Consider the following 20953-nt stretch of genomic DNA (forward strand, 5'->3'; position numbering starts at 1 on the left):
TCTGCTTCTTCCTTACCAGGGAGGAGATCTTGGTGGGCCCCATCCTGCTGGTCCCAGGTGTGGGGATCCCCAGCCCCACCAGTACTCATCCATCCCTCAGGGCTGGAGAAAGTGCCATGTGGAAGGGAGAGATGTCTGCTGAAACAGGAGCAGAGAACAGCAGAAAATCCCAGCCCATGGACTTGTTTTACAGTACTTTTCCTCTCCTATTAACCACAATCAACCAAACCTCACATCTTCATGACACGATGAAGCTTAAACTGCAACTCAAAGCACACCTGATAAATGTCTCTGCAGCCTTCAAGGCTCACAGCCCTGCCTCTCAGTGCAGCTGTAAATAACTGAACCAAGCTCCAAGAGCTCACAGCACCTGGCAGATGAGTCAGTAACATCAGTTACCCCTAAATATCATCAGCAGTGGTAAAATATGGAAAGAAAAGTACCTCTGAGACAAGGTTTCTGTATTTTAAGTGTAAAGACATATACTGCATACCAAAGATACTGACAACACTTCTATGAAAGTGAGACAGGGCTCTGACCTGCTTTTCAAAAGCAAACTTTTGAAAAGAATTCATGTAATTAAATACAAAGGCACTGATTTTGTAGTAAAGGCATATGTAAAAACAGGAGATTCTAGGTAGGAATGACTGCTAAGATTTGAAAGTATCTCAGGTTCTGTGAACAATCCAGATTCAAATGTTTGCTGTGTTGAAATTAAAGGATTATAATTTGATTTTATATCCCAGCTGGAACAAAAATAATCAAGAAACTGGTTACTATATCAACTGCCAGATCTGTGAAGCAAAGTGGTTAATTTGGGTGCTCAGCCCAATTCAGTGCTAGTAATGAACTGAACAGGAGCTGTGAGCTGTATTCTGATAGAAACCTCTGTTTTGATCTTTATAAGAGACCAGAAGAAGGACACACATTTATACCAACAGGGCTGTATCAACAAAGTTCATTTGTGACCACTGGATCTCTGGGAAGTTTGTGTATGTGTATTATTAAAATCTGGTAGGGCCTATTTTAAAATTTCAAATATATTACAGTACTTGTTCCAGCTGGTTGGTGAAAAGCAAGAAAGTGAGACTGCCTAAAAAAGATAGAAAAGCTAGTACCAGGCTAACAGGAAAAATACCTGCATGTTGAATATTACTGGCAAAAAGGATATTCCAAGATCTGCTATTAATAAAAATGGCTTATCTCGGATATTTACTTAAGATATTTCCAGTCAATAGAAAATGGGAAAAGACTGCATAGTAGCATCCACTTAAACAAATATTTTGATACGTGTACTCTATTATAGTTGGAAAAAATCATTAAAAATTCAAGACACAGCGATAGAGTTGACTGATGTGTTCTAAGAGGTACAGCTGGGTGGCTTTATAGAGGCTGGGAGAGGTCAGCACTGCCTTTAGTGAGAGAATGATGGTGCCACTCTGGTCTTACTGCTTAGAGATAAGTTCCAAGGAGCTATTTCCCAGCTTAGAAACCCTTGTACTGTCTTCTATGTAGAGGAATGGAAATCCCAAAGATGGGAACAGCCCCAGCTCCTGCTGATGTCCAGAAGAGAGCAGGTGACACCCCCCCATGCTTTGCTTTTGAGCCCCCCAATAACTGCATTTAGGGACTGCTAGTCCAGAGTCCAGACCCTACCCCAATCCACCAAGACCTTGCTGCTCACTCCAGAGTCCTTCTTGCTGTATTTCCAAGAGGATTTTACCTGAATAGAGGTGTGATGCTCTCCAGGAAGCATAAGGAGTGAGGAATATCAGAGGCAATTTTCATATCCAGTGCTGAGGTGGAGCCTCTCCCTTGCTTGACAGGGGTGGCCCTGACATGAGGACAAGGTTTGCCCAGCCTGGGGACACGCAGCCAGCTCTGAGGAGATGAAGATACCCACAGACCTCAAGCAGGCACTGAGCATCCTGCAGATCTGCCCTAAGGATGCTCCACACCCGTGCTGGTGCCACCATCTCCCCCATCTCCCCACGAGGTCCCACAGCCACGGGTGAGCAGATATCCACAGGTCCTCACAGACAGTACTGCAGAAAACCCAGGCTCCACCTTGTGTGAAACGAGCAGATGAACATGACATACCTGGTAAAAATACCACCAGACAACTCTGCAGGTCAGCAGCTGTTTCTGCACTTCCCTCCAAGCAAATCCACGCTGAACTGTCAGGATTTTAGGCACACGGTGGTTTTTTTTTTCTGAGTAACAACCCAGCTGTACCCACCCAGCTGGGGAACCAGAGGGAACTGGTACTTTGTGAGATTCATCTCCAGCCTTTGGTCTTCTGAAACTCCAAAGGAAGCTGTGAGCAGTGGACGAAGCAATGGGAAGGCAGGACAACCACAGGGTTTTAACGAGGACATGAGAAAACTGCTGCTGGAACAAGGCAGTGCTGTGGCTTTGTGCTCTTTGGACACACATCAAAGCTACTGCACTAGCTCAGGTTGAAAGCCAAAAGCTGTAGGTTAGACAAACCCCTGGGATTGAGAGTCCTTGGGAAGCCAGGCTGCAGCAACCTCCCAGATGAAACTGGGCAGCTTTTTAATGGCTCAGATCACCAGCAAGCAGCAGCTGTAAGGCCAGCAGAAAGGCATCATTATCCCAGGGAAACCACCAGGCACTCTGCAGCCCCACTACTGTAGTAAGCTCAGAAAACCCTTTCTGAAAGCAAGCTGAGGTACAGCATCTCTTGTTACACCACCTCTAATCCTGCCCTTTCATAACCCACATGAGGATCCCCAGCCCGACACAAGCTGTAGAAATTTCTCACAAATCTGCTATGCAACTGGAAGCCAAAGGCATCTGCCCTGGCACAGAGGTGACTCCTGCAAGGTGAGACAGACCACAGGTAGCACTTTATTTACACACATTGACCATTCCTGGCTTATTCAGGGTCCAGAGAGGCTTTGTGAAGGCCCTGCCTGTGCCAGGGGGAGGGCAGCCCAGATGCAGCAGTGACTGCCCAAGGGGAAAAGACTCACAAAGCCTGAGAGCCTCAGCTACTGCTGTCTTGTTTCATTGGGGAAAAAACCATCAAGGCAGGGTTTATTCCCTCTATTGAGGGCCATCCTGTGAGCACATCTTACCTTGGCTGGAAACGCAGCACCAATGCTCGTGCTCCTCCATGCCCTAAAGTCTGTTTAGTGAAATAAAGACAGAAACAGACAAAAATAAAGAGTATAGGAGCCAGGCGACAGGACATCTGCAGGAATCAGTTTCAAGAGGGGTCCATTTGTTTCAAAGCTGAAGAAGTTTAATAATTGTCCAGATGACCAAAGCAGAGTTGTGAAGCTCCAGCTGGATCCTCTGCTGGTGTCCAGCCCCCACACCAGAGTGCAGAATGCAAACACAGCAGATCCCTCCCGTCGGGTGCTGCCCTGAAATGCACCTTAACAGCCAGAAACTCCTCTCAAGTCTGGAAATCCCCCAGCACTTCCAGTCCCTCTTACTTCAAGCGACCAGCTCAGAAAAAGAACCCCACCAAATGCAACTCTTGGGATGGGCAGTGCAGGAACTCCTGGAGCCTGGGAAGGATGAGGAACGGCGCGGAGACGAACGGAGTCAGGGATGCAGGAACTGGATGTGCAGAGACTCAGCTGACCTCCTCCTCTTCCTCCTCCTTGTCCCTCATAGGTGATGGTGCCTTGAAACCTGGTGGAAAGCAGCCCCTGGGTTGCCTGCTGGTCCCTGCAGGTGGAGGGAAGGGGCAGTGGTGGGCACAGAGCAGCAGAGACGCCGTCCTCAGGAAAGCATCATCCTCCTCCAGCCTTGGGACCTCTGCACCTCCCAGAGCATCACCCACGAGAGCTTCCTTCACAGAAAACACAGAGCACGCAGCTAAAAGATACTCACTTACAGTTTATTTTTGCCTGAAATTATTTCACATCTCTTTGTACACAGCTACAGAACAGTAGTAGTAAACCATTGGTAAAAGCAACAGAGCTAAGGAAAATGTTGGCGTTTTTCTTCATTTTTAAATTTGTTGTTGTTGTTGTTTTGATTTCTTCTTCTTTCTTCCCATACTGTATCCTCACACAGTTTGGGATTCGAAGGGGGGAAAAAAACCTGGCACACTACGTGAGTTAAGACTCAATTTCATTCATACATTAAAAAAAAAAAAAAAAAATCTCCATGATTTGGGTAGGGGTTTTCTATCTAGCAACATTAAAAAAACCCCAAAACCAACAGAACAAACAAAACCAAAAGCTTGGCTTCCATTGAGTAAGATTAAATATATATATATATTTATATATAAAAAATTACGTTGGCTGTATGTGAAACTTTGAGGTGCTGAAGAATAAAATAAAGGTGTTAAACAGAGGAAAACCTTTTTGTTTTTTTAATTGCTTTTTGTTGTTTTTTTTAAATAAGCAGCTCTGTACAATGAAGGCTCATTATGAAAAAAAAAAAAAAAGTCAACAGCATAGTTATAAAAGAAACCACGATTTAAAAAAAAAAAAAATCATCTTCTAAGCAATTGTGGAATTTGAAAAATGTTGCAGTCACATTTACAGACAGGTCAGAGCTATCAGATCAGCAACAATGCTATTTTTTTCAGTCTCCCCAGAGGAACATGCAGAACAATGGGTGCACAGAGCAGGTAGGGGAGAGGGGAGGGTGGAGAAGAGGAGGAAAAAAAACCCAAAAGCTGATGCACAAAATGGAGGAAGAGCTTTTTTTTTTTCTCTTTTTGAAATATTGGACATAAACAGAAAACAACGGAGGCAACAGTAAAATCTTGACAAGGTTTAAGAGACTAAAGAAAGTTTCCAGACTTTGGAAGGAAATGTGACTTTTATTAATCCCTGCACCCCTTCCCCCACAACCAACCCCCCCCCCCCTGCCCAGTAAATATTTTCCTTCCTATTTGATAACATTTGAGGCATTTTGAAATCAAAAAGACAGTGCGATGGGTGTTGTGACAGAGGGAGTATAATACAGTATGCATTTCTAAAAGGCAATTCTTCAAGGAGGACATTTCCTTTTAAAAAAAAAAATAATAATAACAACAAGACAGCAAACTAGTTTATACAGTACTATACGCAAAAAAAAAAAAAAAGGGTAAAAGAATTAACAATTCATAAATAAAAGACAGGTCCCAGACCTGTTATTTGTGAACCATTTTCTTAAATAGGTGCATTATGTAAATCTTATGTACAACAAAATTACTTTGCATAACAACTGCAAGGACAAGGAGGGGAGGTGAAAATCATATTGGTTTTGGTTTTCTTCTCTTGAGATTTTTGTAAGTTTGATTTGCTGGAGCAAAAGTGGTGAAATAGGAGTTCTGACTGGATGGGTGCCAGCCAAAGAAACCCAGGTAAATAATGACAAATGAATATAATTTTTTTTTTTCTCCACACGGCATAAAACACAAAGGCAAAGAAAATCCACAAAGGTGTTGAGTTTTTTGTTTTTTTTTTCCTCTTTATAATCCTCTTGCTGCTACAAAGTCTTTTTTTTTTTTTTTTTTCCTTTTCTCCTTTTCGATTTAAATTATCTTGATTCCAAAATCACAAAGCTGAAAGAATCTGGCTGGGTCCAGGCTTGCCCCATCCCCCCACACCCCGACACACACAACACCACTCCTCTACCCCACAACCACGACTCCTACCACCAAGTCAAGTCCCAGGACTCACTGCTCTACAGGAATTAGCCAAAAGTTATTTTTTCCGGTTTGGTTTGGTTTTGTTGTTTTTTTTTTTTTTCTCTGTTTGTTTTAAAAATCTTTTCCTTCCCTCATGAGAAGCAAAAGTATTGGAGGCAAGAAGAGTTCACCATGCTTCAGTGTAGCGGACATCCACTTCTTTCAGGTTGGGTAGTTTGGCCTGTGGGGAGGGGAAGAAAAGGTCAGGATTAATGAGAGGAGTTGAGCAGGGAGCTGAAGCACAGAGGTGTGCAGGAAGGAACAAGGTGCTGAGGCTCTATGGACACACAGGACCAAGTCACACCTGAGGCAAAAATGGGTAAAAACCATGCACCGGCTCCCAAGGTCCAGATCAGACTCAGATCTTTCAGTTCTTATAGAAATGCTTAAAAAAATTTCTGTACCAGTGCAGAAAGGGTGGCTGGCCAAGAAGATGCAAACTGATTTTTCACAAGGAGTCACACAAAAAAGACAAAGGGTAATGAGTACAAGCTACTCCTGGGGAGATTCTGATTGGACTTCAGAAGAAAATTTTTCACCCTGAGAACAGGTTGGAATAATCTCCCAAGGGAAGAGGTGGATTCCCCTATATTGGACAGTTTTAAGACCCAGCTTGACATGGTGCTGGGCTACCTCATTTAAACTCTATTATTATTACCTAGAAATAATCCTTGGACCAGATGATCCCTGAGGTCCCTTCCAACCAGACATTCTGTGAATATATTTGTCAAACTCTAGCTGTGAAGGCTCCACACCACCTCATTGCTTGATTTTTCCCTCCATGTACTCAACTTTTGGTGTCCTGGTGGTCTCCTTTCCGTAACTCCACTGCATTTGGCCTTATTGTTCCTGAATTACCCTGCACGAGGCAGATGGGGATGGGCTCTTTGCACTGTTCCTACTTGTCAATCCCATTTCCATGCTCTCTGACCAGAACTGTATGGCTAATTCTCTCAAAACAAACAAACACGTTTAATTAGGCCAGGGCATAATTGAGGAGCTGGAAGTTTCTAAGAGTCATTATTACCTCACACTCCTCGATTTATGTGCACGCATATTTTGATAAGAGCCACTCATAATCCTACAGACACTGCCAGCAAATAATTTTTCAGTTAGGCAATAATGACTTCAGTAGTGGGTGTTTATTTATTGTCTGGTTCAGCCTGCCTGGTACATATGTGGGTGTCTGTGTGTGTGCAAGTGTGTTCAGTGGGGTGGGGGATGGAGGGGAGAGGAAATGTCATCACTGGCTTGTGCCCCAAATGCCTCTCGCAGGCCAAGGGGAGAAGAAGGAAAGATTTGTATCAAAAATACGTTCTTTGAAGTCTGAGCTGCTCTCAACAGACCTACAACCATGCGCCCCAGGGAAAGAAACTATTACCCTCCCTTTGAACACACACAGAGCTCAAAAAGAAAAAAAAAAAAAAAAATGGCCACTAAGATAAATCTCAAGGAAAGAGGTGAGAGGGGAAAAAGTGACGCACGCCTGTTTTCTCAGCTTTTTTAATTCTCTGCAATCATCAGGGCTTTGCTCACAGCCAGTTTTGCTGTTTGCCCTGGCAAGTGACTTTCTGGTGTTGCTGCTAAGGACTGTTAATGCAATACCAGAGCAGAGGGAACAAGCTAGGAAAATATGCATTTGGGTCTGAAGTCAGTGGCAAAGGGGTTGGACTGGAAGAGCCTTTCAATAGACTCGATTTCAGAGCCCCAGGCCAAATACAGAATTGACCTTGATTGTCTGTAAATGCTTGGGGCCTGATACAAGCTCCATTGTGTGAACCCATCTGCAAGACAGCTGTTTATTCCGAGGACTTTTTCTTTGCATATCCAATTGTGACACAAGTTTTAAAAGCTTGGTCTTGAAATCCATGCTAGCAGCATTGCAACCGAGTCCCTGAGGGAGCCCTGGCTCTACAGCCACAACCAAAGGCACACATTTGCAGTGAATTTTGAAAGCAGAGCAGTTTCAGGACTTGTTTCAAGTCCGAAACTCAACCCAAGGTCGTGACCTTTTTGAATAAATCTGGCACAATCTAAGGTTTCAACACATGAGACAACATAATGGGGAGTTTCATCTTGAGCACTTGGGTTTTTGAGGCAAGACTTCAGAAGCTGCAACTTGAGCAACACCAGAGGGAAGACAAAGTCCAAGTGAAATCACAAAAGCAACAGCATCTCAGGCAGCCTTTGTCTGAAACCACCTGGGGCTGTTGCCCTCCCACAGCTACATTCTAGTGCTTCACACAGCTTTGCCAAAGTGCTTGTGAACTGACAGCACCAATGGTAACACCAGACACCTTACACATCAGGCTCAGGAACTCAGCATTTTGTGCAGGTGTTTCTGTCAAAAGCCCAGTTCCAGTCCAAGAGGTGCCCAAACAAACTTGCACCTTTCTCAATGCTTTTAATGATCCCTTTGCATTCTGAATCCAAGCTCTGTAATGCTGTCCACCCACGATGCTTTTGGTCCTGTTACAGGACATGGCTGTGGAGGCGTGCATAGGATTTTACCTCCCTGTGTATCCTTACCAGAAACAACTGATACGCTTCTATTAATGAAACCTTTACTGTTGGAAGCACTGGCAGAAAGATTCAGTTTCCATCTCACACTCATCCATTCAGCATATTGAATGTTTCCTGAGTCCATCAAAGCCAGCAACCTCAGAATAATGCTTTCAGTCATTTTCTGCCCAAAATAAACCACTTTCCCCTCTTCAGATGACTTTTATGCTATGCAGCTCCATGGGGCCAAGTTCTCCCTGCACTAGGCACAACCACCACCATGTGCTTGCTAGATCTACAAGTCCTCCTGGGTCAGCTACTTCTCATCTTTAATGGATGAAATTCAGAAATACCTTGAGATCTTCGTAGGTATCTGCTGAAAGTTTGGTGCTGTTCATATTTAAACTACACAGGCTCTTCATGGCTAAAAGAGAAAACACACAGGTATTTATGGCCATGCTGCATTATCATAAAATATCAGTAGGACAAAGCATAAACAAGACAGGGCTATGTGCAGCACTCTCAGGAAAAAGCTGAATCGTGTAAAATATAGAAGTACGACTGGATAAACAGCTGTTTGGGCCCTCATCCAGGAAAAAGTCCCTATTTAGGAAGGGCCATTAAGCATATGCTTAAGTCGGCTGACATCAAAGGAGTTCAGGCAACTTCTCATAACCAACTTCCTGCACATTACTCTGAGCAGTGCCCGTTCTCAGCGCTCTGCACGGTGCATGCAGGGGCCACACTGATCTAGCAAAGTCCTCCCTGTCCCCTCCCTCCCTTCCATTTCCATTTTAGGTTCCAGTACTTAGCAGAATAGTTTCCTAAGATGAGCCATTACTACTGGCCTGTCTGGCACGTCTGGGTAGGATCAAGCCTATTAAAGGAGCCCTTTAAACCCAAGGGGCCAGGTTGATAACTCACTGCTGGATGTAGGGAAGGGTCTCACTGTGGTGTGGTGAGTGTGAACCCTGAATGCTGCAAAGATGGCCCCACTCTGCCTCCCCCTACTAAAAATAGTGAGTTTCACCTTCTCAAAAGGGAAGAAAAAAAACAAACCCCAGAGAGCATGAAACCTCCTGTGCATGGTTGGTGAACTGACTGCTGCTGGTGAGTTCTGCTCTGCAATGTTCCCCCCCAACACCTCCCAGAAGGGACATCCACAGGAGAGAGCATGAAAAAAGCTGGGAAGTCCTAGGAGAACAGGTCATCAGTAAGGTCAGAGGCAGGAGAGAGGTCTGGGACAGCCAAGGCCACAGGAGGCCACTCTGGGTCAGGAGGCTCAAATCACTGTCCTGGTCCCCCCTGCCTGGAGCTGAAGGGGCCACTCGGGTGGGCAGGGAGGAGAGAATGTCAACCCCAACACAACCACAGCCTCTCCTAAATCCCTGTGGAAGCAGCGGCCACGTGGCAGCCAAGCAAACAACCCTTCTGTCTGAACCCCATGTGAATTCCTCCCAACCCACAGAACTTTCCACCGCCGTTTATTTTGGGTCACTTACAGCTCAGTGCCAGCAGCCCGGCGTCGGTGACCGGAGTCTCACACAGGTTGAGCACTTGCAGCATGGTGAGGTGTTCAGACAGAAGCCGTAGCCCTGCGTCTCCAAACTGTGGGGGGATGCAAGAAAAATGGTTTTCAAACCAAGGAATAGGGTGATATGGTCAGGATGAGGTTGGACTCAACGAGCTTGAAGGGTTTTTTTCCAGCCTGAGCGGTTGTAAGGCAGGAGCGGGGTGCGCAAGCACCTCTGCAAACCTCCTCAGAGCCATGCTCAGATTGTTTGCTGCAATCTCAGATGACAGAAGAGAAAGCAAATGGGTTTTTATCCCACTTTTGCAGACACAGAAGAGAAAAATTCACTGACTTGTGTGCACTTAACCGCAGGCCATCATTTCATTAGAATGGTGCCTTTGAAGCCTGGACTTTGTAGGAGAGAGCTCCCACCCAGGCTATACATGGTTGTGGCAGTCTCAGCCGGTTCCCAACCACATCACACACCAAAAAAAAGCATAATGCAAGTGGTATTAATTAGCTATTTTGGTCTCAAGAACAATGTGCTATTGATTGGTAATTGTTCTATTGACCCACTTAGTTTCTGCTGTTTCTACAAGTCTAGATTAATGGAAACCAGGGTATCGCAAAATCAAACGGAATGTAAACTCCTTTTTTTTTCTTTAAATAAAAAAAAAAACAAACCCAAAAACGGGCTCTTTATTATTTGAGAAATCAAACTCGTTTTCAGCAAGAAGCATCAAAAATTTCAAATCTGAAAGTTACATTGTTAGGACAAATCTGGAGGAGATACAAGGCAGTCTTAAAACAAGCAAGCAATCAGAGTCTACTCCAGATTCTCCCACACACAAAAAGGAAATTTCTGGGATACAAAAGCAATTAGGAAAACAAAAAAGATATTTACATGGCATTTGAGTTTAAAAAAATGCTGCTTTTTGTGGTTGCCCTGAGAATAATCATATTGTCAAGCAAGCACTACAAATAGGTACTAACAGAAAACAGCAAAAACCTATTCAGTGGAGAACCTCAGAGACCAAAACCAGCAGGGAAATATACAAGAAAAATGTAATCTTAAAAGCTGTTTCAATTAAAGCTGAATAACTTCTTCAGATAACTTGGCCTCTTTTTGCTTACAAAATAACGGTATTCTCAATATAGTCCCTTTCTATTTCATTTATTACTTAAGTTTCTTTTTGCTGCTGTTGGTTTTAAAGAAATTCTGGTTGATCAGCATTCAGAGCAATTCACTGCCTACACTGCATAGAACTGTTTTTTGCTTGACCAGATGAGCTGCACAGCATCAGTTTTTTTCATCCTCAGTGGGTGAAAGCATAAGCACTTCTTGGATGAACACGTTCTGCAAAGTACACAGTAACAACATTTCCTAACTGGCACGTTCAACCCAAGGTAGGAACAACTCCTTTATAATTAAAAATAAAATAGTACTTTTTTTAAAAAAAGGAAGCATAAAAATCAGCCTGCAAGATGAGCTAGACCATAGAAAAGTCCTGTAAAAACAGCACGAGGACAAACTCATTCAATGCAAACACCTTCACACGCTCTTCTCGTGCTGACGTAATGTGAAATTTCACAATTAGTCAGCACAGGTTCCTGTGCTCTGAGTTTCAGTCTCCAAAGCCCTTACCTGAGTTGACCACAGGTTCAGCTGCTTGAGTGAAGGCAGTTTAATGAGGTGCTCAGCACAAGCACTTGTCACATTGGTAAAGGCCAGGCTGAGGTTTTCCAAATTTCCGAAAGATCCCGAGCTTAGCAAGCGGGCCAGGTCTGCATCCTGCAAGCAAACAACAAATTGATAAGCAAGATTATTGACTCCTCAAGCCTGCAGTCATCTGCAGTGCTGTCACTGATACTCTAAACCAGCAAGAGTTGCACCATTATGCCACTTGTTTACAGTAACAGAACCACACAGAGAAGTTTCTGTTTGTTTGGCAAGCAGCTGGGCTCTTGTGGCAGCATTGCTTCACACACCCTGGGAAAAATGTATCCAGACATTAGGACAAAAAAATTTTATTTGCCTGTGTCTCCTTATGAGACTCGAAGGCAAATAAATATAGAAGAAATGCTGAAGGTGGGGATTTGAACCTAATGAAGATATCAGTGCAAGTTCTAGATCCAAACTGTGTTCAGGACCGTTACCTGGCCACAGTGAAGTCAGTCTGGGTTTAGGCTTAACTGCAACAGATCTATCTCTTTCAGGCTTTCATGTCTAAGAGCCAGAATTGGCCACCCTAAAGTCTGCTTTTGTTTTGTTTTGTTTTGTTTTTTTAATATGCACAATTCTGTCTCCAAATCTACCATCAGATCCTGCACACCAGTATAAATCTGCCAGTTTGATGCTTGTCCTGGCGCTGGAAACTTCTGCTCAGACCCAGGAGCAGAAATGTGCCCTTACTTGTGTAAACTCCAGTTGTGTTGACAAAACAAGTGGAATGGCTCCCCTCTGGACTGAGCAAAAAAACCACTGCGCCACATGGCAAACATAAATCAAGAGTTTAAATATGGAAAGACAAAGCTTGTTTTCCTATTGACATTATTAACTTACTGTGGACTTGGATGGCAGTGTTAATCTCGTGGGACCACCTTTTCTTTGCTGTAAGAGAGAAGGTATTTTGATCAAACAAGTTGCCATTCTACATTTCAGATCAGCTGAAGGACAGCAAGCTCTTCACTACAGCAAACCCTGCTCCAATTTCAAAGCTGCCTGCCAGCCCTTCTACCTCTCCCTCACTTTTTCAGCATTGACAGATTTTTGTCTGACTGTGCTAGAAGCAGGCCTGTTGCTACCCAGGGGACATCCACTAACTGCAGCTAGTGGTCTTTGTGCCATGGGTCAGCATTTTGTCTGATTCAGCCTGCTATTATTTGGTTACTTTCACTTTAAAGGAAACAGCCTTAAAATGCTGGATACTGAGAGAGCAAAGGGGGCGAGACCATGCAGCTGATAAAATAAGTCTTTTGACTTCAAAAAACAAGCATGTGCTTTTTAGGCTGGGAGCAAAGGTTAAGGAAGATAAATATAAATGTGAAAGAGGGAAGAGAAAGATTGTGGGTTTGTCTGCATAGGTGCAAAACTGCCAGTGAGAGCAAATCTATCTTCAATCTGTAGATCCTGTCTTTAAAACCATTAAAAAAAAAAAAAAAAAAAAAAGGTCCTCATAGGCTTTAGCTGTGAGAACCAGACCTAGAGACCATCTCAGTGAAATGTGGTGAATGTCAAAGCATTAAGAAATGCTGGCCAGCACTTGAACCATTTGCTACTCATATGTCAAAAGGTGGCAGAATTTGACAAGCCGACTTTTAAGATCTGAAGACAGCAGATTTCACCTTTATTCTTTCCCACAGATTCTAAGCAGGTTATTGAATATCATTCATAAACATAGTATGGGATTAGACACATCAGTAAATATCACACAGCACATATATTCACAGTAAAACCCTCCAAATACTGCTCCCATCCTGTTGTTAACTGGGAATTTCACACCCCACTTGTCTTTCTTTTGTGCCTCCATTTCTGGAGAGTACAGACCACAATGTGCTATGGCAATCCTGCATGCAGGGTGACATACCAGCTCTTTTAACTCCCTCTGCCTGTCACACAGCTGTTCATACATTCTCTTTCCCACGTCTGTGCTTTCCAGGGTAGAGATGATCTGGAGCTGGGTGTCGTTGTTATCGATGATGTTGTATTCCAGCATCAAACACAAAATCTGGCATCAGAATGAGAGAAGAGTGGTCACTGCAGGGCTCACATCCTCTTTCTTCCAAACAGCCTAATTACACCTGGATGTTAGTATGAATAACTGGGAAAGTTTTTAGAGCGTGCATTAGGGAGGATAGATTAAGTAGCTTAGCAACATTTACTGACCTTCTGAGACAAGAAACCAATTATTTATTTGTAAAGGATGAACTCTTATCTCTGAGAGTCAGCCTATCTGCCCTGTCTTCCATTAGTGCTCATTCCTTCTGATTGAGAGGTGCAATTACTTTGCATCAGTCCTGGAAGATGGCTTCATGCCACAGCCCTCTTCAGATCAGGTGCAATCCCTCCACTATTTCCCAGGTACATGGGCCAGGCTGCAGATTTACACACAAGTAAAACAGCCAAGCAGCTCCCAAGGTGCTGGATTTCTTTGTCCCTCATTACTGGGGGGGGGGGGGGTTCTGTGCAAGCAGAATAAATGGGAAATTATCCATTCTATGAGGCAGGATGGGGAAAGACCAGAGAGATGATGATGATGATCCCTGCTGTGGCCACAGCACCCTCTCTGTCTCACAAGGAACACACCTGACTCACCCCTGGGCAAGGAACTGCCAGAAGCAGGTTTGACATCACAGGGTGATTCCAGGGAGTATCCCCCCCCATGCTGCCTTTCCTTTTCAGCTACGTATCATGCCATTAAAATGCAAAGTTTCTATTCCCTCCATAATTTTAATTATTTTTAATGAGAGAAAAAAAATCGAGCAACATTATATTCAAATTTATGCAGTCTTTCATTTAGTGGATTAAATTAGCAAGCACAGATCTAAGTCGATGAAAAATTGCAGCTCCTTCCACCTATTTAATCACCCTCTATTTCCATTTAAAACATACACTGACATTTATCTAGAAACTCCTCTAAAGAAATCCAGAAAAATATTCATAAAACCGTTGGTGCAACAAAAACAACCAACTGTAAGCACATAAAAATGTGTATCAATGCAAGTAAATAAGGTTTTGTAAATGCACTTCTTGTGCAATGTTCACTTTGCAGGTGGTAAGATAAGCCTCAGGCATTTAGTAATGGAAAAACCTTGTGGTTCTGAATTCTGACCCCTCACCACAGCCTATACCATCATGGCCATTTATTTCCCCATCTTAGCCTCTCCAAATGAATTATAGCAAGTAACCTCTCTCCAAAAACTCTTGCACCCACCTTTCATGTAATTCACACTCGTATCTGCAGAACAAAAATCACTTCCACTTAATGAAGAGAAACAAAACTGCCCACTGCTCATGTTTGATATGACAGAAAGCTGAACTTCTCTAGTTCCACTAGATATAATTCTGGGAAAGGCAATGTGAAACTGAACCAGAATACTTCTTGAAAATCTGTATGAGTACATATGTTCAGGGCTTACCTCTACCATTGTCTGGTTGCCCCTCAAAGCCAGTAGCATGCAAGGTCCTAATTTATTTTCTGCCAGCGAAAGCAGGAACTTCTTTGTTTTATAACAGGATCCCATTAAAATATGAACCTATTTGAAAAACAGAGCTAAAATTAGAGGTGTAAGCCTAAGAAACACATATACCTCTGGAAGGGACATTGTTACACAGTCAAATAAATATAAGTATTTGCAACAAACCTAATGCAAGGCCAGCCCTCATTATAATTATGGTTTATACCATTATAATTATGGTTGCAGTTTCTCAAAGGTTATGTGTAGTGAGATCTGAGGAAAAGGGGAGTTTTCCTTAAAATTCAGAGCTCATCTGACAGTCCCCAAGCCTGATACAGGCTCCCCAGGAAAAAACAGAGCAGCTGTGCCACTGCCCCTAAAAACATGCTGAACCCAAGGGAAACACAAGAGCTTCTGCTTTGGCATCTGCCTGTGCTCCAGCTTCCTTGGCAATGCCAGCTGGTGAGCAAGGGTTGTGTGGGCTGGATGGCCAGGTAAAAGGCAGTGGTGCTGGCAAACTGCTGGCTGAGATTTGGTTAAGGAGTGGTGAGAGACAAAATCACCTGTTCAAAAAGGAGAGATAGAAGCTGTCTGGGAATGGAAAAAAATCCAGGAATCCTGAGCCCTAAGTCAGAGATGATTTCATGTGCTTTCATGCTCTCAGGTTATCATCTTGCTTCCCCTTTTGCTCAGCTTTCCTTGATAGGAAAGAAATGCTGAGAGGAGCTTGAGTAAAACTCCTTCTAGTCCCCTGCCTGACAAAAGTCCTGCAGACACTCTCCTACCTCCAGAACTGGATGATATCACATTGTAATACCTATGGCAGAAATGCAAAGCCACTCGTCCAAATCAAATATGTGAGTCTTTTCTCACAAGAAAAAGTTGGCAATATTCCTTGCCATTTAAAAGCCCTAGAGATTAGCTGCAGAAAGTCTTATTTTATGTCCCAGATGGCTGATTCACCAGCTTGCTGGCAGAGCACTATGTGAGAATTTCTAGTTTCCAATGACCTGGAACAGTAAGAGCTCCATTATGTAGACTCAACATCAGTGCAACTCTGCAACAAACTTGTAAATGTGTTCTGTGGTCCCCCTGGTTCATGGTATTGCCTGGACTACATTCAGTGCTGCTGAAAATACTGCAAACCATGCCACAATGCAGTCAGTCCTATGCAGATCCTGTGCTACCTTGCAATTCTTCTTCCTCATGGTTTCATTACCACCAAGGACTTTAGAAAAACACAGGATCTTTTTTTTTTTTTTCCTTAGGTATCCATCAGCTCTGATGACCTTTAAAAACAACATGCTTCCAAGCCAAAAAGGATTTCATTTCATGCAGTTATCTTTAAGCTTTCTTGGAGGTTTTCTGGAGCAATAGAAAATAGTGATGCAAACATTAATGTTGGGTCCATCTCAGAACAGGATGTTTTTTGAACTTTATGGTAAGTCACTGGCATCTCTTTAAGTATTTATCAACATCCTTGTAAAGGGCACAGAGTACTGCATATTAATGTGTGCTACCATTGTGCTTTCTCATGCACACCATCTCCTGCTGCTCATAAATATCTTGTTCCACAAAAGCTCTTAGGAAAAATGAAACAGTTCTGAAGAAATTTTCTTTTTGAACATAAGAGACAGAGAATCAGCGAAGGGGAATTAAACCTTTTGTGAACAGTTTTCCTCTATCATCTGTTGCAGTGGTGTCTGATCCACCTGAATTTAAGTTAGGAGTCTAGATAGGCATGGATATTCCTTATGTCCTAAGTGTGGGACATAAATGTGCACAAAGTGGAGATGCCCCTGAAAGTCATTTCACTGTATACCCAACAGCCCCCTTCCACAAATTACTTTTCCCCTTACCAGGGAAAGAAAAGTAGTATAATTTCCATCTAACTAGCTAGATGGAGAATTAATAAACAGTGAGACCTACGTGACTTGACCCAGGTTGCACAGAAAGACAGTGCCAGCATCAGTGATGAAAACCTGTTATTTTCTGTCTAGTCCTTCAAAGACTTACGAAAGAAATAACTGCAGGAAATGGAATGCTGGCTTCTAATTAAACCTCCCCACAACAATGTAATTGGGCAGAGAAACTATTAACACATTTTTGTGTTTACCTATCCACCCTTTGATTAATTCAATGGTATTGTTTTTAAATTCCAGGGTAGCCTATAAATGGAAAGTACAGGTGTGGATGTGCAGTCTGCCTCCCCTGCCTGTCAGTATTCCATATTCTCTGAGAGTTTTTTTATACAGACACACAACCGCATTTCTAAATACAAAAATACATGCACACACATGCATGGGTCTGTGCACTACCTTACCAGTGAAAAAATATACCAAAATTCAAAAAGAAAAAGCTAACATGTTAACCAAACTGTGACTGCATGGAAGTTCAATAGATACGGTGTAAAGATTTGGGTTTCCTGGTGAACATCTCTGGTTTACAGAACCGTAGTTTTGATAATTTTTGACAAAAGAAAGCAAATCTTGTTATTGCCAAAAACATGTTAGCTACTTTACTGCAAGGAAGTTACTAAACTCACATTATTGCAGACACATACCATGCTGGCAAACAGCTCTCCATCATCATCACATGCCACTCCTCCAGGGCTGTAGAGTTGGAACCAGCCGTCCTTGCCAGCCCTCACACTCAGCAAACATGAGTGGACCTGCCAAAAAGTGAAGATATTGGGAAAGTTACACTTCCTGCCAATAATCACCGGTGTCTCCAACATTGGGTGAAAAGACATAATTCTGCAAAACTGAGGACTGCTGGAAATTTTATAGTTAATGTTCCAATCTCCAGAGCTGCAGGGAAGCCTCCACTGACAGAATCCATTGTTTCAGTATGAAGAAGGAGGGAGGCTGTATCATCATTAATTCCATGGCCTTTTTAGTCCCTTCACGCAAATCAAACAAAACAGCTCTGATCTTGAACAGCTCCTTTCACTTGGGGAAAAACCCAACAACACAAAACCCAAACAAAAACCAAAACAAGACTCAAATTTCTGAGCTTCTGACATTTCCTCCCCATCCCATCCTCCCAGCATGTGTGTCTATACTTCTGCTGTGATCTGCATACCAAATGCAGTGGCTGATGGCTTGATCATTCCAGTCATTAAAAAATCTTATTACTCTTGCTGTAATAAAACTTGACCAGAGTAAAGGTAAAGGAAGTTCACAAGGAAAATTCAACAGGGATACATAAGACAGAAGTTGCTCAGAAGAACTGGCACCAGTTTGCAACCAATATTCTAAATTTGGGTCATATTAGAGATTACAGTATCTTGTCCCACTGTTTAACAAAGGAGTCATATTGAGCTTCCCCCCACCCTTTTTTTTTTTTTTTTTCTCTTCTGAAGAAACAGATGTTTCATCTCAATTTTTGAGGAGGGTGGAGTGGAGGTAAAGTCCATGCTCTTTCCTTTGGGCATGTGACAGAAGTGACAGATGAACCCCTGGTGCCATTTTAAGACAAGGTCTCTTATCTGACAAGGATGACTACAGCTTAAAAAGGCTGAAACCTCAAAAACCCAGGAGTTCTGGGCAATGATGAAGATGACACAGCTTCCTCACCCACAGTCTGGGGGAGCTTTATTCTCTTGATGCCAGCACCAAAAATGAACGAGGAGGAGAGGTTCCCTCTGACTCAGCCCAAGCTGATGATGTCAAACAAGGCACATGTGCAGCTCTAAAGCAGTCAGACACCAGGAGGCCAGAGCTACACACTCATTCCAGTAACACACCTCCCACCCTTTCTCCAGCTAATTCATGAGAATTATGGTCATTTGCACACAATGGAAATGAAACATAGCAAAATAAAACCTGTTATTTTATAAGATGTACGGATCCGTGGATTTTGCTTCCCTTTTTTTTTTTTTGCTTCCTTTTTTTTTTTGTTTGTTTGTAAGGAAGATGAAAAGCTGGGAGAGATTCAACAGAGTGTGAAAATCTTGTGGGGTGTGGATCAAAGAATCAACTGATGCCAAACAGGAGGTCACAACACATGTTTATGCATAAGCCAAGAAACCATTCACTAAGACTGTGTGTTATTACTAGTGGCTATTATTCTCTAAGACACTTAAGCCCAGCAAAACCACACCATGTTTTAAAAAAAGCTACCTGAAGAGAGATTATTCTGACCAAATATAATTGCAATTGCTCCAATAATCTGAGTAAACAGGCAATAAACTCACTTCTTGCCTCGGGTCTTCTGCAAATCTCTGAATCACATATTTCAGCTCCCTGGAAAAAAAAATTTAAAGGACAATTTTAAGTTGCTGGTTGCAGTATTCACATAAGTGTTACACTTCTTTTGGATTACACTTTAAATGATAAATTACATTTTAGAGAGAAACCAGTTAAGCTGCTTCCACAGGAAGGAAATATGAGGTTTAAAAGTAATTACAGCAAGGACAATGTCTATTCACAATAACCTAGAAAAGGTTTCAAAGTTGTGCAGTGACAAACTGGTTTGTAAATTCTACAAGCATGTTAGTCTTTAGTTCTTGGGCTTCTGCTGTCACAGTAACTTGCAAAGAAAACTACATATTATTATTGCTAACAGAACATACTCACAGCCTCTCACAAATAAAAAACATAACAGGCACAATACTGAATAATGCATTAGTGCTATTATTGACCAGTACAATTATTTTAAGTTATTACTCCCTTTTATAAAACAAACAAGTGCCCCAAACTTACTTTGTGAATTTCTCATGTGCAAGAGCCCTGAAATTTAAAACAGAAAAAAGAAGAACATGAGGATCTGGGAGAAGGGAGGTTGGGAAAAAATCAAAACAAAAGCAAACACTTTTCAGTTCTTTCCAGATAACAACTGAATTTGCTAAGCAACTGCAGCACACAAGACAAAAAGAATACTCTTTCCAAAAAAGATCAGGTAAAGTCTCCTTCATTAAGCTGAGGGAGATAAAACTAAGGGGGTGGGGGAGGAAAAGCACTTGGAACAAATCTTGCAGCTCTTTCAAAGCCCTGTCTTAGACAAGGTACTGACTAAGTGGGAGCTTTGGGTCAGAAGAAAGCAAGGAAAATACTTAAAATACAGCTATATAATATTAAAAAAAAAATATTTTTTTTGCCTACCTCCAGGTGAATTCTTTAATTGCAATGCAGTTAAAGTATGGTCAGAACTAATTAACATCAGACACCAGTAAAGCAATTAATGGTCTGTGGAGGGCCTTGCATCATGGTATGGTTTACACCTCCCCCAGGACTCAGCTCTGACTTGGTAAATGATGTCCCTGTTGCCTATCTCCAAGCTCTAGCTTGCAGGTAACCTGGCACAGAGGATTAGACCTTTCTGCTTCAAGACATCAGGTCATTAGGGGATGTGATAAGCTAGCAAATGGTACAATTACAGGTTGTAATGTTTGCCCGTGGAGGTCTGCATTTCATAAACACTCCTGTTCATTAATAGGTTTCTGAGGGAGCTTTGGCTGATCTGCAGGGGAGCTTCTTCATTTAATGCAAAATACAAATGACACCAGTAAGGCCTCCTCCTCCACTAAATCTCTTACTTTACCTCATCTTCACCAGTTTTCCTTCCTTTCTTGTCTGCCTGTCTCTAGTTAACTGTTTCTCTCTTCAGGATCATCTTGGAGAAACGTGGATTGAAGATGAAGCTGGGCAAGTCTTTGAATCCCTCTCTATCAGCCAAAATCAACTCCAGATTCTAAATCAATACTAGAGCCACAACGATCCTATTCCCATCAGGTTTTAGCTGTCAATACAACAACAGTAACAAGAACAATCCAGTATATACTAGAGTGCAAACTTACTCCTTGGGAAATGGGATAGGTTGAAGCAAGCTGGCCAGAGCTGGTCTCCAGTCATCATAGTCTGACCTGAAAAACGAACATTTTATTTATAGGTTACCAAGCATTAAATATGGTTTGTCAACAGGTAGTTCAAGGAGTCAAAACTTTGGTACTCCAGGCATCAACAACCCTTCTGTTTCACTGAGACACCCTGAAGAGCTGTTGTGACATTTCCCTTTCTGTTTTCAACACAATCTCCACCGAGTCACAGTAAATCTGGTATTTACAATGACCTCCAGAGAGACCTTCTTTATGCCAA

At 42.5% G+C, this 20953-nt stretch overlaps 1 protein-coding gene across 3 annotated transcripts in view; it reads right to left on the reverse strand.

The window, feature by feature from the left end:
• Positions 1-5122: 5122 nt before the first annotated feature.
• Positions 5123-20953, reverse strand: part of CMIP (c-Maf inducing protein) — a 128762-nt gene continuing 112931 nt past the window's right edge. For 2 of the 3 annotated variants that reach the window (XM_071756639.1, XM_071756638.1), the window contains exons 12-22: positions 20656-20721; positions 19562-19588; positions 19054-19102; positions 17419-17526; positions 14817-14933; positions 13265-13405; positions 12241-12288; positions 11323-11469; positions 9667-9772; positions 8518-8588; positions 5700-5843 (exon numbers count right to left, since the gene is read on the reverse strand). In XM_071756639.1, the coding sequence (XP_071612740.1) occupies positions 5790-5843; positions 8518-8588; positions 9667-9772; positions 11323-11469; positions 12241-12288; positions 13265-13405; positions 14817-14933; positions 17419-17526; positions 19054-19102; positions 19562-19588; positions 20656-20721 (934 nt within the window). In that variant the 3' untranslated portion in view covers positions 5700-5789. Of the gene's footprint in view, positions 5844-8517; positions 8589-9666; positions 9773-11322; positions 11470-12240; positions 12289-13264; positions 13406-14816; positions 14934-17418; positions 17527-19053; positions 19103-19561; positions 19589-20655; positions 20722-20953 lie in introns of all 3 variants that reach the window. The other variant, XM_071756640.1, reaches the window with a different exon arrangement.

The sequence above is a fragment of the Heliangelus exortis genome, chromosome 13 (genome assembly GCF_036169615.1).
Source record: "Heliangelus exortis chromosome 13, bHelExo1.hap1, whole genome shotgun sequence".
Classification (NCBI taxonomy): Eukaryota; Metazoa; Chordata; class Aves; order Apodiformes; family Trochilidae; genus Heliangelus; species Heliangelus exortis.